This window comes from Triturus cristatus, chromosome 3_1 (assembly GCF_964204655.1).
Source record: "Triturus cristatus chromosome 3_1, aTriCri1.1, whole genome shotgun sequence".
Taxonomy (NCBI): Eukaryota; Metazoa; Chordata; class Amphibia; order Caudata; family Salamandridae; genus Triturus; species Triturus cristatus.
Window position 1 is genome coordinate 1153043779 of NC_140583.1, and position 26369 is coordinate 1153070147.

Consider the following 26369-nt stretch of genomic DNA (forward strand, 5'->3'; position numbering starts at 1 on the left):
TGACCAAAATGTGCCTAGGGAAGGGAGACTACATACCACTGCCAGAAAATCAAGTTACTGGCTTTCAGATTGGGATTTACTTTAAGATGTGGTGCTGGCTTTACAAGTGTATAATTTAGCCCCATATTACATAACTAACAGCATCCTCACCGATATACCAATGTGACAGCTCTGGAGTAATTCCCAAAAACGTGTTTTAACTCCTGGGTTCAAGCTAAATACCAAGTCGGAAGAGCGTTATCTGTCCAAGTACCAGCTTTATGAACCAGTTATGCATTTCTACAATGTCTCTACCTTCACAAGAGCACTGAAAACACACCTTCTTTAAGAGTAACAAAGAAAGATAACCGCCAAAATACCCCACAGCATACGTAAGGGCTGTGTGATGGGCAGAGACATTTGAAGGTTATGTATTTTCTACAGTCTATGAGTCACTTTACAGTTTGTCCCACAGTAAGAAACAAGATTACCCCTTTGTCTGAAGTGCAGAATTTTTTTTTTTTTTTACAGCTGAGTGTGATAAGAGTGGTAAACAAAAAGCAGCAACTGTGCACCTTTACAAGCTTAAGCAAATTTGAGTCATTCAGAATTTATGAACACATTTTAGGGGGCAATGCTTGAACAGGCGTTATGTTGCCAACAGAAGTTGGAAGTCAGACAAATGAACGGCCCAGCTACAATTTAATTAATAAGTTAGCTGCACAAAAATAAATACAATTGTCCGAATGCCATGGGTCTAGAAGAACTATGGTCTTGTAGATACATGAATTTTAAAAGATTGGCTTTTGGTGGACAGCTAACATTTTAGTGAAAATTTTCGAAGCACCACCTGGGTACCACAGTAGTAGTCTGCAAAGCTTTAGATTATAGGAAAACAAACGTACATCGACATAAGGCCTTCCAGTATGCCTATTTCCAGCCCACTCATGACGCACAGAAGACGATTCTTGGTTTCAAGCTTTTCTTGAGCTTGATCAAAACTACTGTTATTCCTGCAGATCAAACGTCAGTGGAATAACGAATGCTAATTGTACCTAAACGTCAAAGTCTGAAGCCCTTCATATTCCACACACCTGTTATCCCACAGAAGCATCACAGGACAAGCTAAAGGCACATAAGGCTCTTTTATTTTTAAAGATTGTGGTGGTTTATTCCCTGCAAGCAACAGCAGACAGTGCTGTTACTTGACGGAATAATAATAATACCATCCACCTGAGAAAATGGACAGAGGGTCCACCCCCCAAAATGGGGGAATGGACGCAGCGCTTAGGGCACGGGCCTCCGTGGACCGGGACTCGCACGATCCGGGGGTGTCCGGCCTTTGCCAGCCAAAACCGGATCCAGCCCCTAACGCCTTCCGGCACCTGCTGCACGATTGGCGAGCGTACGGAAGTGCGTCATTGCTGGGCGCCGCCGCCGGGGTGGCCAGGGTGGGGTATATAGACCCTGTGCCCTTAGGCCTTGGCCTTTTCTCAGACGGACTTGATCTACGGCGATGATCGGACGTGTCGGGATACGATGACCGGACGTTCGTGGGCGGACATTTTGCTCCAGTGCCAGCGCCGAGACGGATCGGACCTTCCTGCATCGGCAGTGACTCCGGTGGTGATCCTTGGATCAGCGACGCTCGTGGTTTCTTCCCAGCACCAGAGAAGGCCTGAGGACTGACCCCCATGATCCCTGCCAAGCAGCCAGCCAGCAAGTCGACCTGGTAAGCGCCTTTTTCTATCCTTTGTGACAGATGGGCCCTGCTTTATTGCTTTACTTATCTTGTATGCCGATTTTTCCGTGATTGCTTGCTTAATTTGCTCTGCTTGATTTTATAGTCTGATTACAATGTATTATTGATGTGCTCTGCTTGATTGATTTTTATTCAGATTGCAATTTATCATTTATGTGCTCTGCTTGATTGATTTTACATTCAGATTGCATTTCATCATGTATGTGCTCTGCTTGATTGATTTTTATTCAGATTGCATTTTATCATTTATGCGCTCTGCTTGATTAATTAATTTTGCACTGCAGTTCATTTATGCGTTCTGCTCGATTGATTTTGTACTGAGATTCATCATTTATGTGCCCTGCTTGATTACTTGAATCTTTTTGCGCTCCGATTTTTGGCGGGAGACTCACGGTCCGACCCGCTCCGCCCTCTCTCCCACTCCTCTGAGGTGCTGGGCCTGCGCCACCCTGGCTTGACCGGGGCCTGACATCGCACCGCAGTGGAGAGGGACTGAGAGTCCATACCCAGTGCGGCTGAACCCCAAAGCTCGGCCTTCGCCCTCTGGTTCGCCCGGCTACCCAAGGCGCTCCACTGCACCCCCACCAAACAGCACCAACCATGGAGGAAGACATCACGGCTCAATCCGGCAACACCGAAGACGACATGGAATGGAAGACTAAGGCAAAGAGAGGACGTGACTCGTGCCCGAACTCACCAGAAAAAGCAGCAAAGCTTGCCCGCGCACCCCCCGCAAACAACGCGATTCCAACCTCAAACCGCTACCTGGTTCTCCAAAGCACCCAGGACAATGACGCCCAACCTCAGGACCACACGGCATCTAAACCCGGGACCTCTACAGGTCCCACAAAGCGACTATGGATCCCTCCCATCATCCTGAAGAACTTAGCCACCCACAAGGACCTCGTGGAGCTACTGGAGGAACACTGCACCTCCACCATCACAATCAAGCCCCGGCAGGACCACGCTAAGATCATGCTCACCACACCTGAGGACTACAGGAGCGTGACCAGCATGCTTACAGAGCAGAAAATGGAGTACCACACCTTTTCACTGACCGCTGCAAAAACCCAGCGCTTTGTAATACGGGGGCTCCCAGCAAACGCATCCCTTTGGCACATCACTCAGGACTTATCGGAACTTGGACTTCCAGTCAAAAATATAACGCAGATCGCCTCTCCAGCGAACAAGAACAAGAAGTTTCCCCTCTTTGTGGTAACACTGTCGGCAAGCAAGGATGGGAAGCCAGCAGACCTCTCAGCAGTCACACGGCTCTGCAGTTGCACCGTCACCACAGAAGCACCTAGAGGGAAACGAGGACCGGTCATGTGCTACAACTGTCAGCGCTTGGGGCACACCTCTGCTTTCTGCCACCAGAAGCCAAAGTGCGTACGCTGTGGATGCGAGCACACCTCTAACCAATGCACTAGGAACTGAGAAACCGAACCAGCAATATGTGCTAACTGCACAGGACCCCACCCAGCAAGCTATCGTGGCTGTCCCTACCTGCAGAAGGCAAAGAAGGATGGACTGCGCAAACCACCCCAACCACAAAAGACTTCCCCATACTCAACTGCAAAAAACCAGGGACAAAGGAAGACTTACAAACCCACATTGGCACACAGGATCCCAACCGGCAATCCAACCAACAGCCATAGCGATGCGCGTGTGGATGGAAGGACATACGCAGAAGTAACAGGACCCAAACAGGACAGCCCACCACCAACACCACCACCACCACCTGCCCCAGCACCATCCTGTGAAATAGGCTCAGCCATCAACTGGCAGGAACTCATCACGAAGATTGCGAAAACAGTCGCAGACATGAACATGCACCCTTTGGTGACAATGGTGGCGAATCTCATCGCCGGACTTTTCCACGGTGAAGAAAACACCCGCAATGGCAGCAAAATCTAAAGGAAACCCCCTCTTCTTGATGTGGAATGCTAACAGCATTCAGAAGAAAACTGCAGAACTCCTGCACCTGATGGAAACCATGGATGTGAGTATAGCGCTTATCTCCGAGACCCATCTCCAAGGAAGCCAGAAGCTCAACTTAGCAAACCACAGGGTGTACCGCACAGATCGCACCACCGGAGCCAAGGGCGGAGGAACAGCGGTGATTGTCAGCACAAAAGTGAAGCACCACAAGATCTCATTACCACCAGTGGGGAGTATTGAAGCAACTGGCATACAGATCCAGACATCTGCAGGCCCCCTGCGGTTGATTGCCGCCTACTCACCCCCAGGGAAGCTAAGCCCGAAGGACTTGGATGCTTTATTGGACCCCCGCATCCCAACATTAATTGGCGGAGACCTAAATGCCAAGCACCAGTGCTGGAACTCTCGCGCGGTAAACAGCAAAGGACACGCCCTACTTGCCCACTCAAAGAAGGAGGACTTTGTAGTGGCTGGCCCAACTCAACCTACACACTATCCAGGCACTGCACTGCATAAACCAGACGTTCTGGACATCGTCGTCACGAAGAATCTCTCCCAGTCTATGGAGCTGGAAACCTTAACTGCACTGACGTCCGACCACAACCCAGTGTTGATCACAGTTGGTGACGTGCTTGAAGACCAGCAACAGGGCACCAGACACAACTACAAGAAGGCAGACTGGAGCCTATACAAGAGAAGCCTGGAGGAGACACTGGTCCCTGGCCCCCTACGCTGTATTGAAGACATTGACCAGACGGTTCACCACTTCACAGCTGCAGTCCACACTGCCATCAAGCGCAGCGTTCCCGAGCAGAAACTCCAACGCTGCTCTATCTACGACCTCCTGAAGGGCATCAAGCAGTCGATTGCTGACAAGAACAGAGCCCGTAGAGAGTGGCAAAGGAATCGCACCCCCGACCTGCTGAAGAAGTACAATGAGCTGACAAGACAGCTCAAGATGCAAATAAGCCAGCACAGAGGTGAAAAGTGGGAAGCAGCTACAGCTAACTTAAAGGACGCGGACAACTCTCTCTGGAGAATGACCAGACGCTTGACTGGGAAGAAGGAACCAAACCCACCGATACAAGGGAAGACTCACTTGGCATGCAGCAACAGGGACAAGGCTGAGGTCTTCGCTGACACGTTGGAGACATCCTTCAGGCCTAACCAGGCAAGCAAACTGGCAGCAGAAGTCGAGCACCACCGGGAGCACCCACCAGAAACAAAAGCTGCAAACATTGAGGAATGCTCCACAGGCGAGTTACTGGCCCTGGTAAAGACACTAAAAACGGCAAGGCACCAGGAAAGGACAAAATAGCCAACCAAGCCATCAAGATGCTCCCAGATGCCGCAGTGGATCACCTTGCTGAGATATTCAACGAGTGTATGCAGCACCAGTATTTCCCTAATGCCTGGAAAGAAGCAAGAGTCATCGTATTCCCCAAGGCTGGGAAACCACTACGAGATCCGGCAAATTACCGCCCTATAAGTCTGCTATCTGGCCTATCAAAGCTCTTCGAAAAAGTTATCCTTGCCCGTCTTGTGGACTTTGCGACAAGCGAAAACCTCCTCGCCAAAGAACAGTTTGGGCTATGGAAAGACCACTCAACCAATCACCAACTCCTCAGAGTTGTGGACATCATCAGCCATGGATTCAACATCAGCAAGTCTACTGGAGTAGTCTTTCTGGATGTAGCCAAAGCATTCGACCGAGTATGGCATGAGGGACTGCTTTACAAACTTATCAAGCTCAAGTTTCCAAGCTACCTGATTAAACTGCTGTCTAGCTACTTGTCAAAACGGACCTTTCACGTGGCGGTACGAGACGAATGCTCAACACCACGCCCAATCCTTGCTGGAGTGCCTCAGGGATCAATCCTAGGACCATTCCTCTTTAACATATTCACAAACGACATCCCCACGGACCTAAAGAAGACTGATCTGGGTCTTTACGCCGATGATGCAGCAGTCATCTCCCAATCCTTCAGCGAAAATGAAGTGGCTAAGAACCTTGAGGCATCACTCAGCAGACTCACCGAATGGTACAGCGACTGGCAGATCACCCGAACACAAGCAAAACCACAGCAACATTATTCACCAGGAAGCTGAACAGAAAACACCCATTGAGGAGGATCTGCTCAATGGGGATGAGATCAAATGGGAAAACAGCAGCTCCTACCTGGGGATGACTCTGGACTCTAAACTTACATGGAGAAACCACATAGAGAAGACCTGCCAGAAAGCAGCAACAAAACTGTCTGCATTATACCCACTCCTGAAGACCAAGTCAATGCCCTTGCAGAGCAAGGTGCGAGTAATCACCGCAATAATTCAACCAACCATGACGTACGCTTCACCAGTGTGGAGCGGCTGCCGCCCGCAGCATCGGAAAGACCTGCAGACTACAGAGCAGGGCCTTACGGATTGCAGCAGGTGCTCCAATCTTCACAAGAACAGCAGACCTCTACAGAGACCTAGGCGTTGAGATGTTGGACGACCATCTCCTCAAACTCAACAGGACATTCTACAAAGGACTGGATCAAAAAGATAACCCACTGATCAGGAAACTTGCAGACATTTCTACAAACCCATTTGACCGCTACCCGAGGCCCATCGAAGCGCTAACCTTGTGAAACTGAAACAGCAACACAGCATCCAAAAACTCATCCCTGCCGGAGGGCAAATCGCCCCGGCAGGTACCCAAAACTCATCACTGTCAGAAGGCAACCGCCGCGGCAGCCATCAAAAGCTCATCACCACCAGAAGACATTTGGTAGACGAATACAAGACTCTGCGATAAAACCTGCTGCCACTCCCGCAAACCAAATTGACAGCAACCTGCGGCCTATCACAGCGCTGACCTTGTGATCCAACCTCAACTGTGACAAAGCGTCACACATCAATAAGACAACCTAAACAGCGACTAAACAACTCAAAATGAATGTGGAGTAATGAGGCTATCGCCTCGGTATCCAAAAACTCACCACTGTCAGATGGAATCTGACAGGCTAAAACAAGACACACGGAGGCCTTGGCCTTTCCTCACCTGGCCATCCCGGCAACGATGGAGCGGACCGGCACGGCATCTTCTACGGACCAGCGCAGCACCATAGCATCTTGAGCCTTGGGCTCACATCTATTTCCCGTGCTGTTCCACTTATTCAGTCCCTGCTATCGGGTGACCGCTTGCCGCCACATTCCTTCCGAGCCTCGGGCTCACATCCTATTTCCCGTGCTGTTCCCCAGCTCAACAAGGAAGGACTTCAGCCCCGGACCTCGAAGCTCCGGGTGACCGCTTGCCACCACATTCCTTCTGTCGACATCCCTACACTAGCTCCTTTCGCTTTTGGCTAGCGCCCATCAAGCTGTATTCCGTGCTCCTCTTGCACTATAATGGGCAATTATCTCCGTGGGCTGGCAGCTTCATGGTCCAATACCAGGTCCATGTCTGGTCTTAAGGAGAGGCACCATCATAACCGACTGTCTAGTGAAGTTAGGGAAGACATACAAATTTGGCGGGCCTTCTCGCAGTAATTTAATGGCACTGTGTTGTGGCCCTCTCACCCGATTGCTATGTGGAGTTGGGCCTTTTATTGATGCTGCTGGCAGCATTGGCTTTGGGGCAATTTTGGGCTCCTATTGGTGCAGGGGTGAGTGGCCCAGGGTATGGCACGACTACGGCACCACAAAGAATGTTGCCTTTCTGGAGCACTTTCCTATCATAGTGGCTGTAACCATCTGGAGGGAGGCCCTCAGGAATAGGAGCGTAAATTTTTTGGTCAGATAATATGGCAGTAGTTGAGGCAATTAATAGACAGGGGGAGTCATGCCAAGGGGTGCTACGGTTATTGAAGCATTTGATTTTACTGTGTCTGAAAGCCAACATCTCCATCCGGGCCAAGCATATACCTGGCATTCGTAACAATGCTGCTGATGCCTTATATCGTTCCAAACTACAGGAATTTCATCGTGTTCAACCGCAGTCTGCAGTGGAGATGACAAAGTTCCCTTCATATCTGTGGAGGATTGGAGTCCCGCTTTATCGGATTTAGTAGCAGCTTCGCTGGCAAAACGTACCAGGGTTTCTTACGAGAAGTGTTTAAACACACTATAGGTCTTTCTTACAGGCGCAGGAGGCCTCCCTCGGTTTTGACCAGGGCACTATATGTCTGTTTTTAGACGGATTGAGACGACAGGGCAAGACTATGCTGTGCTCGGGTCCACTTGTCGGCCATTCGATTTTTTGCAAGAATTCAGGGTGCAGCTGCCTCGCACTCATCTTTTCTCATCCAAAAGGCATTAGCAGGATGGGCTAGGATAGAGGGTGGACACGAGGCGTCCTCTTAACACACAATTGCTAGGTCGCCTGTTAATTGCCCTCCATAAAACCTGTTTGTCCCCTTATGAAACTACACTCTTCGCCGCAGCATTCACGGTGGCCTTTTATGGCGCATTCCGGGTTGGCGAACTGGTGGGGTCTGAACGTAATGATTTTGCAGGGGGTCTTCAATGGTCTGACGTGCAGTTGGACACAGACACCTTCACCATAGCATTGAGAAGGTCCAAAACAGATCAGGAAGGGAGCACTGATCAAGCTCAGGGAGGCCCCAGGGTCGCACATTTGCCCTATTGCATGGATGGGGTCCTATTTGGCCATTCGCCCCTGCGTAGAATCTTCAGCCCTGTTCCTCCACTTGAACGGGGATGCCCTTTCCAGATACCAATTCACGGCAGTGATGTCCGCTGCCCTGAGTGAGACTGGTATTGATCCAAAGGATTACTCGTCCCACTCTTTTAGAATAGGTGCTGCAACGGAGACAGCTGGAACTGAATGTCAGTTGTTGAGGTAAAAAGATTGGGTCGTTGGTCCTTCAAATCTTATAAACGTTATATTCGCCCTGACTTGCAATGAGAACTAGTGCCTGGGAATTTTGGGCCCGGTCCATGCATATGCATGTGTTTTTTTGTCTTTCCCTCTTTTTAGTAGGATGCCATCCAAGATTGTGTGGGTGATCGGTCACTCCTTCGTTCGCCGGGCGGCCTACAGGTTGCAACTGCTCCGTGGACCGAAGTCTTTTGCCCTGCATGACGTGGCATTCCGATGGTGTGGGTTTGGCGGATTGCACATTTCACAGCTGCAATGGTTAATTCTGTGGTTAAGGATTGTGAGGGACTCCAGTCCCCGGATCTCATAGAGGTTTACCTTGGAGGTAATGATTTGGCATGGTTAGGCCATAAAAGACTCAGGGAGGCCATTTTGCTGGAGTTCGCACAGCTGGGTAGAGCCTTTCCTGGAGCCGCCAATGCATGTTCACACATGGTGCCGCGTCAGAATTGGGGGAAGGACATACAATCCAGGACATTGAATGTGTCGGTGAGACGTTTGAACACTGAGATGTCAAGATTGTGTCCAGGCCCAGGTCGCCTTTGGAATATATCACACAAACTCCTCAGGGGTGGGGAAATGTTCCACGAGGATGGTGTTCATCTTTCGGACGCTGGGACGGATGTCTTCATCGGGGACATTTGGGAATTTGCTCAGCTGATGTTTTGTGGTGGGGAGGGAAAAGGACCTGGGGCCCCTGGTCGCCCTTGTGGTGGGGTCTAGATTACATAAGTCAGCCCCCACCAGTTAGCGGGGGGAGGGTCCTTCGGGAGCAGTCCCCCGACCCCTCAGGACAGTACCAAGGGGTAAGGTTAGGCAGTCCTGGGCCAACCGGAGGATGTACACCAGCTTTCAGGCTAGGGCGCACAGTTAGATCTCAGGGGGTCGGCACGGGGTGCCCTGCTCCTGTCCACCTTTTCCACAGCCCCTAGGGAGCTTGGTGTTCGGGGGCGGTGCCCATTGTACGGACAAGGGTACAGAGGGCATGGGACTGCCCCTCGCGGATGCAGGTGGTTGCACCTGGTGTGGTCCGATGGTGTTCAGGATTGCGAGGTGCCCCTTGGGGAAAAGTCTGGATACTGTTATTCAATGTTCACAGGAAGTTATGGTGGTGATGGTTTGTTCTCCTCATGATTTGACACTTGTTTTACGATTGATTTACATTTAATATTTTATGATTTATATGCATTTTTCTTGTATTTAATTTTTATCAGACTTGCAGAAACTGCGCTATTTTAATGTAGAAATAAAATGATCCACAAACTAAGATTACTGTGTGTCCTGTTGGTAACTCGTTTGGGTGGTGTTGGGGTCCGATTATATCGGGGGCTCCGGGTCCTATGTAAATTTCACGTCTTGAACATAGTGTCAATTTCTGATTTAATTTCTGATAAAAAAAAAAAGTATGAATGTGTGGGTATTTAAGTAGTGCAAATGTAGCCAGAGAGCAATGAGGAGGGGGACATATTCGTAAGAGAGTGGGATGCATTTGTGAGAGTGGGGCACGAGTAGCAGGCAGCCCAGAAAGCCTCTGTCTCACAATGCAGTGTGGTGTGGTGGTAACAGGCTGAAGGAAAGTTGGTGTCTTCATGTGAAAGTGAGCTGATGCTACTTTCATCAGTGTGCATACTTCTGTCCGCTGTCACCGACTGCTCAGCCAATTGGTTAGGCTTCCTAAACCAAGCAAATAAACATAATTTACTTACTTTTTAGGTCTCCCCTTCCACACAGCTTTAAGCTGTTAAGTAGCAAAATAACTTATGTGGGCTGAACCAAGAGCGCACAGTAGGCTTTTAGCCTACCCACTGCTTCCACTGTGTGGCTTTATGGTCACTCTAATGCCTTTTATTCTATGGCTTTCCTTCATCTTGTATTTGTCCCTCCCTTGGAGCATAACCGCTTTACCAACTTTTTGATTAGCTGACCTGTAGCCTTCCACTTCTTACTTTTAAGGCACGGTTTTCCTTTTTGTTAAGCACTCCATGAGAGTGCATGTGTTTTTCCAACTCTCGCCATCGTTTGCTTCTCCCCCACAAAACACCCAAACTGCGCTCCATGCTGCTCGCCAAAAGCTCCCTGCCCACATGTTTTGTGTTGCTCGCTCCCTTGGGTGCGGCTTTTCCCCACTTTTTATTTTGTATTATTTCACAGAATCCCTCTGACTAATCCCTGTTGCTCCTCCCGCCACTCCGTTGCACGCCTACCAATGGCAGTCTTATTCATTTTATTACTTTTTAACATTTCTTATAGGGCCTGGCATGTCCTATTTGCGGCTTGATCACTCTGCTTGCTCAACTGCACTTTTTTGTAAGTTTACTTGGCAAAGTGGAGTCTGACACCTTAGATAATACAAAAATAAAGTGGTGCTGCATGCTCATCATCGAGCATGCTTGTGCCTACTGAATGGCATAGGTGCCAGTAAAGTCAAGATGCATTTGCAATGTGCGCTGGTCACGTCAGGACTCATTTTTTATACCTCTTGTTTTTTTGTTGATGCACACAGCAACGCCAAAAACTATTGGCAAAGCCAATACATCCCGAATGTGGGACCTATTATCTTTTTAAAATGTTCTTTTTAAGCATGACACTGATTTAAGTTTGGATGAAGTGCTAATGTATTGGAGTCATGCCCAATATAAATTGAAGGATATATAGCCATCAACTAACTGTGCGCTTTTCACCTGCCAGTTCTGAGAGACATACCTGGCATATCACTTGAAACATGCTGGTGAAATACATCTGCTTTGTTGACAACTACCTGTCTTCGATTTTACATAGTCAAAGTTAACTTTAGAGTGTCCTTAATAGAACCAGCGGCCTAGTCAGATAGCCACTCCACAAAAGCACTGCATCTTATTTGAGGAGGAACTGAGCTAGAAAAGCTAGGAATATCAAAGCAATGCAGGTAGCCCCAGTCCTCACCAGTGACTCTTCTCCCTCTAACTAGGTTGGAGGAAACCTCATCGTCATTTCATCACCAGTGACCATGACATGGAAAAGACAGGAGGATTTAATATGTAATTAAACCTGCTGCTTTCTGCACTCACCCTCCCATTCCTCCAGGTCAATCAATGATGCTGGTTTTCGTTTTACTATATGTAATTTTGTGATCTGTTTTCATGATTGTTGCAGACAGGTTCTAAGGATGAACAAACTCAATACGGGGTAATCCCAAACCAATGTGTGACGGATATTGAAGTCTGATACTAGATACTACAGAGTTTAACAGAACATATGGCTAGGGAGACGCCGATGTCCCAGGAATGTGAACACCAATCAATCAATCAGGGGTTTATAAAACGCACTACTCACCCGTAAGGGTCTCAAGGTGCTGGGGGTGGGGGGGGGGGGGAAGGGAGGGGGGGTGCAGCTCCGGGTCAGTCGAAGAGCCAGGTCTTGAGGTCCTTCCTGAAGGTGTGCAGGGTTGGAGAGCGTCTGATGTTCACTGGGAGCTCGTTCCAGGTCTTCGCTGTGATGTAGGAGAAGGCTCTCCCGCCTGCTCTGTTTCTGCGGATGCGGGGATCTCTGCGAGGTCGGCGGAGCAGAGGTTCCTCCGGGATATGCGGAAGGAGACTCTCTCGTGGAGGTATTCGGGTCCGATGTTGTTGAGGGATTTGTAGGCGTGGGTGAGGAGTTTGAAAATAATCCTCTTCTCGACTGAGAGCCAGTGGAGGTCTCGTAGGTGTTGGGTCATGTGTTTGTGACGTGGAGTCCCGAGGACATGTCTGGCTGCGGAGTTCTGGATAGGTTGGAGTTTGTGTACGAGAGTTCTGTTTATTCCGGTATAGAGGGCGTTGCCGTAGTCCAGTCTGCTGGTTATGAGTGCATGGGTGACAGTCTTTCTGCATTCAGGGGGGGATCCATTTGAAGGTCTTGCGGAGGAAGCGCCGGCAGTTGAAACTAGTGGAAGCGACGGCGTTGATCTGGCGGGTCATGGAGAGGGCGGAGTCAAGGATGATGCCGAGGTTTTGTGCGTGGTCAGTAGGGGTGGGTAGACTACCAAGGGCGGGGGGCCACCAGGTGTTGTCCCAGGCGGAGGGTCTGAGGATGAGGACCTCTGTTTTCTCGGAGTTGAGCTTCAGCAAGCTGTCCTTCATCCAGGCTGCGACGTCATTCATTCCTTCCTGGAAGCAGAGACTGGTGTTCTCGGGATTCTTTGTGAGCGAGAGGATGAGCTGGGTGTCGTCAGCGTACGATACTATGCTGAGCCCACACTGTCTGACGATGGAGGCAAGGGGGGCCATGTAGATGTTGAAAAGCGTGGGACTGAGCAATGATCCTTGGGGTACTCAGTCAGCTGATCTCTGTGGGTTTGGAGAGGAAGGGGAGGTGGGGCGGGGAGTCTGACCTTCTGGGTTCTGCCGGAGAGAAAGGATAGGATCCAGTTGAGGGCGGCTCCTTAGATTCTTGCGTCGTGAAGTCTGGTTGTGAGCGTGCGGTGTGAGACGGCGTTGAAGGCTGCGGAGAGGTCTAGAAGGATGAGCGCTGCGGTGTGACCCTGGTCGAGTAGCATGCAGATGTCATCAGTGGCGGCGAGCAGGGCGGTCTCGGTGCTGTGGTTGCTGCGGAATCTAGACTGGGAGGTGTCTAGGATGAAGTTCTCTTCGATGAAGGCGGTCAGCTGGGATTTACGAATCTCTCGGTGACTTGGCCGCGAAAGGGAGGAGAGGGATGGGCCGGTAGTTTTTCAGGTCCGTTGGGTCGGCCGAGGGTTTCTTGAGGAGAAGTTTAACCTCCGCCCGCTTCCAGTTGTCTGGGAAGGTGCCGGATCTGAAGGAGGCGTTGATGGTCCGTCCTAGTTCTGGTGCGATGGCGGCAGTGGCCTTCTGGAAGATGTGCGGTGGGCAGGGTCTGTCTGGGCTCCTGAGTGGGTTTTCTTCATGGTCGCGGTGATGTGTTCGATGGTAGCGGGGTTCCAGGTCATGATGGTTGGCTTGTTAGCGGAGGTGGGGAGGGGGGGTGGTGTCCGGGGTCCATTCGCTGAAATTGTCGTAAAGGGACTTGCTATTCAGATGAAGAAGGAGCTGAGCTTGTTGCAGAGTTCCTGGGAAGGTGTGATGTCTGTGGCTTTGCAGGGGGTGGGGGTTTGGTGAGATGCTGTATGATGTTGAACAGTTCTTTGGCGTTGGTGAGGAGTTTGTTCCTGATGAAAGTCCGTTTGGTGTCTCTTATGCGATGGTGGTATTCCTTCAGGGCACTCCGGTGTTTGTTCAGTGCTTTCGCGTTTTTCTGGTTTCGCCAGGTTTTCTCTAGGTGTCTGCAGGAGGGTCTGGCTTCTAGTAATTCTGTGGTAAACCAGGCGGCCTTCAGGGGGCGTTGTTTGGCGGGGTGGTGCAAGCATGTCGGCGCAGCAGGCGATCCAGCGGTAAAATTCTTTGGCTGCGGGGTTGGTGTCAGTTGTGGTGCTGGGAGGGGGGGGGGGGGGGGTCTTGGAGGAGGGTGGTGATGAGGTGTCCCTCTATGACCTTGCTTTAGTTCCATCGTGGCTGGCGCAGGGCGGGCTTGGTTGCGGAGGTGGTGTTGAAGGTGAAGTGTACGCAGTGGTTGTCCGTCCAAAGGGGATGGGTGGTGTGGCTGAAGCGGATGTAGGCACTTCCTGCGAAGATGGCGTAAAGGGTGTGTCCAGCTCTGTGGTTGGGAGTGTCGACAAGCTGCTTCAGACTGAGGTTGTCAAGGAGCGTGGCGGAGTCGGGGGTCGCTAAGGTTGTCGAGATGGAAGTTCAGGTCACCGAGTAGGACATAGTCCGTGGAGGTGATGGCGTGGGGTGTGACAAGCTCGGCGATGGTAGTGGCGGACAGTGTGCGGGGTCCAGGGGGTCTATGGGTGAGGGTGCCACGTAGCGTGGTCCTGGGGCTGATCTGGAAGTGGAGGTGTTCTGTGTTGGAGTGGGGGTCACTCGTGCTGGAGGTGGAGAGTCAGAGGGAGGTCTTGTGTGCGATGGAGAGTCCTCCTCCTGGGCGGTGGGGGCAATCCTTTCTCTGGATCTTGTAGCCATCGGGGATAGCAGTGGCGAAGTCGGGCCGGAAGTGGCGTTGGTGCAGATTTCCGTGAAGAAGGCGACGTGTCGATCAGGTCCCAGATCTCTATGGCGTGTCGATGTAGGGAGCGTACGCTGAGGAGGATGCATGTCAGGACTTTGGCAGTGCGTGCGTCCGGTGGGCTTTAGGTGGTGGTGGGGGGGTGGGGGGGGCGGACGTTGTCGATGGTGAAGGAATTTTGGCAGAGTCTGCAGGAGAACTGTCCGTGGGTGTGTTCGGTGAGGATCTTTCGCAGTTGGTGTGTCTTCCAGGATTGAATGCGTTGAGTGCGGCGGAATCATATCGGTGGGGTCTTGTAGATCCAGGGTTCCTGGCGCTGGCAGTGGCCGGGACAGGCGCAGACAGGCTTGCATTAGGTGTGCCTTTGGCGCACCAGCGGCGTGACCACACAGCGGTCGCCATTAAGTAGGGAAGGGATGTGCAACTGGGAGGCGGGGCGGGTTACGGTGGAAACGGAGGCAAACAATTACACAATAAGGAATTGTGAATGGGGCAGCGATAAGTCACACAAAAATAAGAGTACGGCACCAAAGATAAACAATAACCACTATAGAGGAAAGAAATAAAAGGTGAAAGAATTAAATGGGCACAATGCAGGGAGAACGGAAAAAAAACAGTACTGACAGCAGGCACCAGCAAGGCCCGGTCTCGAACCCTGCCTAGGTGGGACCGCAGGCAGAGGACAGCACGGTGGAGCTGCAGGAAAAGAGCAGATCTCTGTCCGAGAGTTACCCCCAAAACTCATGATAACAATGCAACAAGTCCATTTTCTATTTTCTTTGGGTTAGGGGTCGTAAGACCCCTGGCCGGATTTGTTATTTCACACTATAAAGAAAACACGCTTTATAACTTTTTACACAGTAACCACATTACTTACATTTTCAGCTTACATTTTGTGACCTAGCCTTAACAGAGACTCTAGTACATGGGAATCACCTAACCATAACTAGTCGGTTCCTGAGTAACCAACAAATTATTCTGTAACCGTCCCGAGTGAGATCAAGACTGGCCCCGCCACTTATTTTGCCCCTTTGGAGGCCCTCCTTATGGGAGGAGCCCACTTTCCCTCTCCCCTTCCTACGGGGAGATCCCCAATGTCTGCGAATTCTTGTGCAGGGGGCCTGGCTGCCCCTAAGATACCTACCGCGGGCACCCCCTACACCCAGGTTTGTCGCCCCCCAAGGGCCAGTGCTAGATTGTGCCCAAATGCGCCTGCGAGGTTGGTTGATAGGTAACGGACATTGTCAGCCTTGTTCTTGAGATCGTGGGTGGGGAAAAAAACTCTAGCCCACGTGTCTCTCGGAGAGGCGACGTGAGGGGGGGGGGGGGGGGGGGGGAAGAACCTTGGGTAAACCAGCACGTGGGCAAAGAGTCAGTATAAAGAGACCTGCCTGTGGCCGCTTAAATAGGGGCAGGTTTCACCTATAGCTGCCCTGGGGCAGCGGGCGCGACACCAATCAGCGCCATCCGCAGCCTTAGGATGGGTCGACCATACCCTATCCGTCCCGCTGGCCCCCGGCTCCCAGCCATATCTATGGCTCCCCCAAGGCGGGGAGAGGAATAGCCTCTGTTAAACATGGAGTCACCTAGGGTAGAATGCAATGGCGTCTCATCCAGTTCTAGCAGATGATGGCACTCAACAACTGGGATTTGGCCTGGAACCAATACTATCAAAAAGTAAACTCTGATCCAGAAGGTAAAGATTCTAGAAGTGGGAACTTAATACCTGGAAGTAAAATGAGTCATCCACATTCAAAGTTAAGGATTCGTTTAAATGCTCAGTGCCATAATCAACTTATATTAAAATTCCTTATTGATTAAAGGATTGACTGAAAGTTAATTCCCAAGTGTTACTAATAAAACCTGCGACGTAACCTGCTTTCCACATTTTACTAGTGTGTTTAGGAGGAAGGGAGATAAAAAGGATCACTGATGGGAAGCACTTTCTTGTCAGGAATGAGTGAAAGCAGTCAGTGACACACAGACACCAGCACAATGAATCCTTGGCAGTTGGAGTACACGGGGTGCCCAACAGGCAACGGTAGGCCACAGGAAATTTAGAGGCTCATCCCATCACAATATGTATGTGTTTTGTATGTGTTTTTTTGTAAAGCGCACTGCTGCCGAGGCGTCGTGGCGCTGTAGACCGCTGGGGAACCCGTCCTGGCTATCCCTATGAGATGGTCCCTCCTGGGTATCTCCAAGGTGAAACCAGGCATCCCCGACGAATGTGGGGGGCCGTTGTGGAGATGAGGCAAGCTAATGCCCAGAGTTGCAGAGTGTGATCCCTGGTTAGAGTGGGCACCGAGGCGAGAATTATCGAGTCCGCTGGCCCACGACCCTGCCGCGTTGGGAATTGAACCCTGGTCCCGGGCCGTCCTCTGCCTCCGGGTCTGCCGCCTCTAAATATATATATATATATATATATATATATCAAAGCTACCAAGTACCCAACGTACGAGGAGCACTCGGGCCTCAGCTGCACACAAGGAGCCAATCATAGGTAAGCACGCCCCCACCACAATGATTCCTTTCACTGTTCAAACTGCCCTGGATGCCTGACGCGTTTCGAAGTGTCCCCACTTCTCTTCAGAGGCTTTGGCAGTTCAAGAAGAGCGCGTAAGGCACCGCCCCCTTAAATGCATGGATTCACGCCCTGGATGGGCTTATGGGACTTGTAGTGCCTTACGTTGCGCAAATGTTCAGCTGGCAACTTCTTCGAGCCCACAGATGGGCCTCGCTGTGCATGGTTCGTGCAAGATCCGTAGGCTGCTGCCCCACGATATCGGCCCAATGATAAGGCCGCGTGGCCCCCACTTCTCTAGGGTGGTGCTCCTCCCGCGGCTGGGTCGCCGCGTAAAAAGCTTTGATTATATATATATATATATATATATATATATATATATATATATATATATATATTACCTACTGGCGGTCGCCAGTAGGTAGTTATAGTTAGGACCACGTTTCCATAGGAAATCCGCAACATTCTATTTTGAATAACTTTGGCGCCGGTCGACGAATCCTCGCGGATTTTTCAAAATAGGTGGGGCGCTACGCTCTGCTCCTACCCTGAAAGTCTCGGGGGGATTCGTCAAGCGGGGGCTGAGATAAAAGGGGGGTCCCAAAACGCGTTTTTCCCATGCATTTTTCCATAGGACCTTTAGACACAGCTACAGCCCGAACGGCTGAACAGAATTACTTGAAATTTGGCAGAGAGGTAGTCCTCAGGTCAAGGAAGTGCCTTTTGTAGGTTTGGTGTAAATCTGTTCAGTAGATTCTGAGAAAATAGCCTTTAAATCAATATATATATCTGTGGCAGCTTACGGTGCGCTTACCGTAAGTTTACCGTACGCGCACGTGGCGTGCGTGAGCGCGATTTTGATTGGCTCTTAGATCTTAATAAACAATCGAATCGGTCGAAACCAGGAAGCGGCGGCCGCCATTTTCTCTCTCGCTCTCTGAGTTGGGCAGCAAAAACGAAGCCCAAAAATGTCTAAAGAGGCAGTTTCTTGAGATCCTAACCACCCAGCATTGATATAGGGGTCCCCAAACAACCCCCAAGCCCAAAAAAAAAAATTTTTTTTTTCCGGAAAATCGCCGATTACGCTTACCGTACGCGTACGGTAAAAATTTAAAAATTATCCACATTCTCCCCACCCCGTGTGCAAATGGTGCCCGAAGGGCACCATTTTTGCAAGGCATATAAGAGCTATGAAATTAACAAATGTGCGCACGGTGTGCGAAGCGCATCGTGCGTACATGGCCCATCACGCATAACGTGGGCACGCGGTGCGCGCAGCGCACCGCGTGACCATTGTGTGTGCACGGCACTAACTGCGTAAAGTGGGCGCGCGGTGCGCGAAGCGCACCGCGTGCTCACTGTGCGCGCACGGTGCGCGAAGCGCACCGTGCGCTCACGGAACGAACTGCGTTAACTGGGCGCGCACGCCACGAATGGCGTAAAGTAACTTAGCATTTAAAAAACCGTACAAATTCACTGAAAAAACCATAGGTTTCACACACGTTATAGTTAGGAATTAGCATTTAAAAAACCTTGCAAATTCACTGAAAAAACCATAGGTTTCACACATGTTATAGTTAGCTGTACATTTCACTCGTAAAAAACCAATGAAATTCCCCCGTTATACTGAGTGCAGGCAACTATAACTCACGCGACCGCAATCTTCTGCTGATGACATATGTGTCTTTATGAAAAAAAAATATTTGTAATATATGTATAGCTAAAATTTAATGGAAGAAGACATGGGCAAATAAGTGTCTAAATACAGTATTAGCATCAGCAGAGGATTGCGGTCGCGTGAGTTATAGTTGCCTGCACTAACTATAATGGGGGAATTTCATTGGTTTTTTACGAGTGAAATGTACAGCTAACTATAACATGTGTGAAACCTATGGTTTTTTCAGTGAATATATATATATATTATATTTTTTTTTTTTTTCTGCATATGAAGGTCTGTCCACATCGTCAACTTTTGTCAATGCTCTCTGTTTTTTATTTGTCTAGACTTTGTGGCAGAGAATGATCTTGTCTCAAACACTTTTGATATGGCTCCTGATTGTCACAGAAGAATGCCCTCTAACTTTTGCTACGACATCTTTCTAAATCTTAAAAAATGAAATAGCAATGGGGCAGCCAGCATGTTGGCTTTTCTCTTTCACAGAAGACAACAGAGGGTCAAGCTGGAGTCCATTCCCAGGGCGTGGCTTGGCTACAGTCAAGATGTACAGACACTAAGCAGGCTTTGAGCGGCTGAACAGTGAATCCCTGTCATCTAAACACTAATTTGTTCCTGTCTGCAACACAACGAGCATCGGAGGACGCAGTGATGATTTGTGGCCCGGTGCTGCTCATTGGTAACTCTCTCCCCCCACGTCAGCAGAGCCAGCTAATCGTCAGGCGGGGCTGGCCGAGAGGGCCGTTTGGAGTCGGCGGCCACAGGAGGCAGGTGCTACTGAATTGCCGTTTGCACTGCTGGAATCGGAGGCCCCTGGTGCAGCCAGGGTTCCTTATCATCAGCATAAGGCATGTGCGTGCACTTGCCCTGGTTGCAATATGGAGCTGCCTTCTTTGGGACGCTGTGTGGACAGGCGGCTGGACAGAGCGTTGGGCGCAACCGGAGGGAGAGGGCCCCGGGAGGAGAACTGAAGTCAGCCCTCCCAATCAGAAGGAATTGTGTTAAAGACCCCCCCCCCCCTCCTGGTTTGAGTGCCGCGCCGAGTTCCCTGCTTCTTGTCACATTGTGCTAGGGGAGCGGCAGTCACTGGGCCGTGGGCACTCGCATTCGTCCCCCATAGGGGCCTGCAGCGCTTCGAAGTGTAATGGCATGGGTTTAAAGAGCATATGCGTGGTAAAAACATGCAATGTATTTTCCTGCGGTGTTATTATGCTTCAAGGGGCCACCTCAGCTTCAGGAAGACCTAGGTATCTGACTAATAACTCCTTTCACTTTCCACCATCATGTTCTCAACTGCTAGGTTCAAGTGCACGACACCATTCTTTGGCAAACACACCCTTCAGGAATACAATTTATACACACCACTACAAAGTGAGAAGCAGCTTAACAAAAGAGACTACATTAACAACACTACGGGTTTTCATAGAACAATAGGGACAATGACTTGCAAGAGGTATCAAACTATGTGATTCTTTTCTGGGGTGACCCCATAATGGGTTACTAAATGACTTAATGTTATGGGAACATATTTCGAATCCCGGGTTATCAATAACACTCTGGCACTTTCTAGATGAGGGATGTCTTCTAGATAATCTTGTTTCATTGTCAGTGCTCTGAAAAGGCACAGGTGACGGCAGAACTCCTAATAAATAAATTAATTAAACTGAAGCTGGGAGTCGGACAAACATTCCTCCGGGGATAGCGTTGGCAAACCCAAGCATAAAACGTTGCATTCCAGGTTAATAGAGACATCTGCTAATTTAGACGTGAGGGGACATATTTAAATCGACTTCTGCAGTAGTCAAGCGCATGAGAGGTATTTTTTTTTATTGGGAACACAATATTTCGAAAACTTTTTGGGTAAAAAAAAAAGGGAAAATAAAAGCTTGAGTGTTGGAGTCTGAGGTTTTCCGTTGTGCAGAATAGTTGTATTTATTCACGTAGTGGGAAAACGTGTCGATCAGAATCTAGAGGCGGTAGGACACCGAAGACTGAACTTGCCATGTTTAATCTCTTCTTTCCTTGTAAAGGGCTTTGAGCGAGCGTGCACTGCAGCTGTATAAGCAGCGAGCCTTCGCGCTGGGTAGGCAGAGGCAGAAAGACCAGACCCGGCCCCTTTGGAGGCGGGCGGTGCAGTCGGCCCCGGCCTGGCACGCCTCCTGGACCAGGCTCTCTGCTTGTGTAACAAGCTCCAGTAGCGTCTCGCGCACACGGTTAACTGTTCAGCGACCCAAACATTATATAAATAGCTCGTTTGCAAACTTAACAACAGGCACAAGGTGCTTGGTGAGGCGCAACACTTTAGGGAAGGGCAGAGGCTTGGTGAAAGACACATTTAAGTTTTTAATTTAAGCGTGTGCAGCTAAAGTTTCACACTTCATATAAACAATATCAATGCACTTCCATGGGTTGTGGCACGTGCCATGGAATTTCCTACTATACCAGCTGCAAACTATCTTGAGTACACGGCATGCACGGTGAAACTTGTTGGCATCCTTGTACATTTCCATTATCAGATGAACTTCAAGTATGCTCAGACCCTAATACCCGGGACCTCTAAACTATCAATGAAAGCCACGAAGCGCCGTCCAAGAAATAAGCTGTTAACTGCGTCCAATCCACTCACTCGTCATTGGATATATAACACAGTAATACTTTCCTTCACCGCAACACGGACCATGTATGTTTCTAAAACACCCTGAGGCTCGGTTAAGAAATCTCTGATTTAATACTAGCAACCTTATTGAAAAAGTCTCGTTTAGCACCAGCATCTTTATTTACAAACCCAGTAAGTTTTTACTGAATTATTTATTTTTAACAAAACCGCCTAACATTATGTGGACAGTACGGTTTATGTGCAGGTTAGCCTAAAACAATAGCGTGCCCATCCCATTCTAATTGTAAATCGGCGGGGTTTGGGGTGATAAAATTACACCATCTACAGGAATCCGAATACACTACTGTATGGCTTGCTAGTGCCTATTGCAAAAAGCATCACTTATCTATGCATAAATGGTTTCCCATGTATGACAGACACATAGCGCAGAACCACAAACTCGCATTAGAAAATACAACTTTAAAAAATTGTTTTCTCCGGCACCCTTACCTGAATCTCGTGAATGCGACTGAAGCCATCTCTGTAAAAAAATTCCACCAGGTTGGTGAGGGTGCTTGGTCCTGGCATATCCCGGAGGCTCTTCACCCGGTTTCTTAACAGAGCCTGGGCCGAGCCCTGCATGTTCAGTGCTGGCTGCTGCGGGGTCTGCCCGTGCTCTTCAGGTAGCAGCTGCCTTTGTTGAGACCGCAGCAGTATCCCGGTTACCTGCTCATCTCCTTTCCCGTTTTCCAGAGGCAACGCTTTGGGAAGCTGGTGGAAGCCTGCAGCAAACACGCGCCCCCAGCAAACACCGGGTTCAGCAGCGGGCAGCCAGCAGGAGGAGTTCCTCGAGATGTGGGAGAAAAAAGCCATTTCCAAACGCTGACAAACTTCAGGATTTGGTTCCTCTAGCTGCTTGGCTTTAATCTCTCTTATATGACCAGGCCAGACTAATGCAAGCACTTCCCCCAAACACCACTGCCTTGGATGGGCATCAGTTTACACACCATGATTTAACACTCCCTCCCACAAAGGCTGAAAAGGGGTGGTGGTCTAGAGACTGGAGACTGGTGCGAGTGGCGAATGAAAAGGGAGCTTATTTTGACTCAGCTCTGGTAAAGCACTACTTAAGAACTTAATGTGAAATGTTACTGTAACTACAAAGCCCTTTTCTCCATGCAGACAGTAAATCTGTATTGGCGCTGCACTTAGCAGAATTCGTGCCGCTGGAGGTCTTAAGCGGAGTCTGAACGTTCCCATGGATTTTTATGTGATTTGGATTTTTTTTTCTTTTTACAATAAATGTTTACAGGTATTTAGCGCCATTTTTTGCAAAAAGTCTGCGAGTTAACCCTTTCCTCTGCACCTAATCTTACATCCAGTGTAAAGCCAAAACACTTATTTCTTGCCCAAACACCTTTGTGGGCTATAAATATTATGTTACATTAAGGATGTTTTGTAGAGCGTGGAACCTGTGGATGCCGAACGGCAGGATGTATCTAGGTAACATTACACCCAAGAACGAGAAAATCGAGTTCTTGAATTTAGAGACATAAAGAGTAACTAACCAGAGTTCGTGATTTATGGGGACCATAGGTGTCTCCGCCGGGTCTACCTGCTTGTTGTACAGTACACCGCTGCGACCCAGGGAGCAATGCCGATTTACTATCACCGGCGAAACATCAACGCGACTCTGTGGGCGCAAGAAAGCCTGGGCACTGCGGTGCGATCAGCCGCCTTTACGCCCCCCAAATCCCCCCCCTCCTCCGCTCCCTTTTCCTGGTTGGAGTCTGCCGGTCTTGGTCGGCACCTGAGTTGCGGCGCAGAGGACCGCAAAATCCGTAGGTCGCAGGGTGGAGTGAGCACGGGCCGAAATTGCAAAGTTCCCATGCCGGTGTTTCATGCAATATTTCTTATAACTGGTATTTTTTGAGCTCCCTGTTCTACGTTGTTCCAGTGCGCATGCGTGTCCTTTTACGCATGCGCACTGTGCAATTTGTCAGCGTAGATGCATTTTGAAGTTACCCGCGGCAGCAGTCTACTCCCCGTCCTAGTGTTCCCTGAACTCCTACCGCGAGTGGTCAGGAGAGCGTTTGTCCGGCGATGGAGCCCTAGTCTGTGCCACCGGAGCTCATCGAAGGACGAGAATGCACGGGGCTGGAGTTCGAGCTGTATAAAACTGCAAAAAAAAACAAAGCCTAAGGTTACTTTTCAGGAAATGCATTCTCACATTGTGGCAGATAAAGAAATTTGCAACTTTAAGGAATAGGCAGAGTGGAGATGCAGAGGCTCTTGGAACGGGTGAAAAAACAACAAAGCCTTGTTATCAAGTAAACGGTCTTTTAAAGACCTGTGAAATAATTGGGTGCGGCTGTGATAAGACACTAGACCAGTGCTTAATTTGTGCCGGTGCTCAGCACCGGCACCTTTTTATCAGGGCCGGGTCTATACTGCCGGTGCCTAACTACATCAACAACATGACTGCACTGCAGTCTGCACGTCACGGCCAAAGTATAGTAAATATAATTGCCTTACTGTAGTGTTTCTCACTTCGCAGACAGTCTACAGAATCCTCCGTCGGTGAAGAAGAGTGTTTCTCTGCATGGCTGCTGAGAGAGCGAGCCCGATAAATCCCTATCCATTATGCAAATTAATTTGCATTCAGTGTTGCTGGTGGTGGGCGGGCCACTGATTGGGCTGTATTTGGTTGTATAGGGTAGGGGCCTGCGGGCGGCAGCGTGCCGTGCATAAACTTTTTTCACTCCAGGGACGGTGGACCATACCCCAGCACACACGCACAGGCCGAGTCACCAGCACCAGTTAGCGCGAAGTCGAGGTGGGCATGTTGAAGCAGCAGCATGCCTCTTATAAAGTCAGTGCCACGAGCAGTAACAGCAGTAAGTAATAAAAAAACCATGCTGCTGCTTTTACTGGCTCGATGTGACAGTCATCTGAACTGAGGCTGCGGCCCCAGCAATCATTTTACTGGCATGATCGGGCGGGGCATCGTGTGAACTGCTATCCGAGGCTTCTGGAAGCGCAGGGCCTTGCCCTTAATTTAACCCCTGTTTACTAAAGTGTATACTTACTTTTGCTGGCAGTACTCAAAAGAAATGTTAAAATCCTCGAAAGCCAAATGGATAAAAAAAAAGGTGTGATTTGCACGATGTGGGAAGAGCCACCAGCAGTAACCGTGGCGCATACAGTCAGTAAATAAAATCCAATGCTGCTTTTACTGGCTCGAGGTGACGGTCACTTGAATCGAGTCAGAGAGGCCTCAGCAATCATGCCACTGGCGTCAGGCGGGGCACCGTGTGTAGTGAATCGACACAACGCAAAGAATCGTTCTGGTCACATACATGCCAAATCACGTCTCACTTGTCCCTGATTTCCAGTGTCCCCACGTTACGCACTCCTCTATGTACAACACTCCCTGGTTGAGATGACCCTTCCAAAATAAGAATAATCCTTGCACAGCCCCCTGCAGCTGGTTGTAAATCCATTTGTGACACATCAAACACAGTAACGAACACTTTTAAGCACGAGGAGCCTTCAGAAGCACATTTGCTAACTGACATATTATGAGAACGGTGCTGTGAATAAAATACACAACTCAACAATGCTTTCTTCTAATTGCCACTTCACTGGTGTTAGGCAACATTGTCCCTGCCTCCATTAAATAATATACTTAATTTCTTTAGCACCGTCTTGCTACGAATTCAATTCAAGGAGCAGAATGACCATCAGCGCTATAATTAAGGCAGGCCGACAGGCACACTGACATTCTGCACGCACAAGTGTTCTCTTTTTTCAGCAGCACCCTTTTCAAGGTACCGTTTCCTACTTTATTTTATTTGTGTAGAGACTTAATCTTTGCCGCCTAAGGAACTGTTTTGCCCCCCATGGTTACCATCTGAAATAGTCTCTCCCAGCCTGCTTTGGAACAGAGCCCACCGACTCATTTCCCTTGATGATACTTTCCCCAAAGACACTATTACTGAAAACCTTTGATGATCTATATGTAGACTCCCTTAGGACTACATGCCCCAGGAGCCTGAGGGGCATGTGAGGGGCAGCGTCAGTATTGGATACCGGATACGCCCCCTTACACCGGGACTCTAAATTTTATCTAATCCCGCGGAAGACGCGCCAAGACATTTGTAGGGGAGCGTGGAGCGCTGAGGACAGCGTGCTACATGCCCCAGATACCAAGTGCTCATTGACTGACGGACGTGGGCAGGAGTGCTCAGGCAAAGGGCAGGCCGGTTGTTTGTGTTCCCTAATTATTGTGGATTGGGAAGTACCTGTAAACGCTGCTGGACAAGCACTGGATCAGTGCATGTTCTTTATCTAACTAAAGGCCGATCCCTGTAAGCCACCTTTGGGACTAGAGACGCTTTGGAGTGATTGTGAGTGGCTGAAATTGTTGGACATCTAATTTGAGCCTAATATTTTTAACTCGGGGTGACCACTTAACGGTATAATTTAAAGGTATCATTTGGCGATTTAGATTAAGCACAAGCATATTGACATGGCAAATGTAGTCCAAACTCGGTCGTCAAAACTTACTAAGCGTATAGCCCCGGATATATTAAAAAACAGTAAATTAAAAGGAATGCCCACTTTGAATCGTGAAAAACCAACCGCCATCCACAGAATGCTTGGTAAAGTATTAGGGGAAGTAGAATCTGCAATTGAGCGTACGGAGAGACGTCTCTCTCTAAACCCCCAACCTGTTTCATCATGCCAGGAGCAGGATCTAGATGCCCAAATATCAGCATTGGCATCCCCTGACCGTGGGACATTGGATATCCCATGTGATCAAGGGGGGTCATCACTGGCACAGGTTATAACATCAAGGAGGGGAATACCATCAAAGGGTAAGATTAGAAATACCAACGGAAAAAAGCCTAGGCGTAAGAGGGTTAACACAAATAAGGGCACACCAGTTACCTGCTCTACAGAAGC

At 49.4% G+C, this 26369-nt stretch overlaps 1 protein-coding gene across 1 annotated transcript in view; it reads right to left on the reverse strand.

The window, feature by feature from the left end:
• LOC146861658 (cytochrome P450 27C1-like) overlaps window positions 1-22431 on the reverse strand; it is a 179781-nt gene extending 157350 nt beyond the window's left edge. The window contains exon 1 of the mRNA XM_085646011.1: window positions 21912-22431. Coding sequence (XP_085502137.1) covers window positions 21912-22274 — 363 coding nt within the window. The 5' untranslated portion in view covers window positions 22275-22431. The remainder of the gene's footprint in view (window positions 1-21911) is intronic.
• Window positions 22432-26369: the final 3938 nt, after the last annotated feature.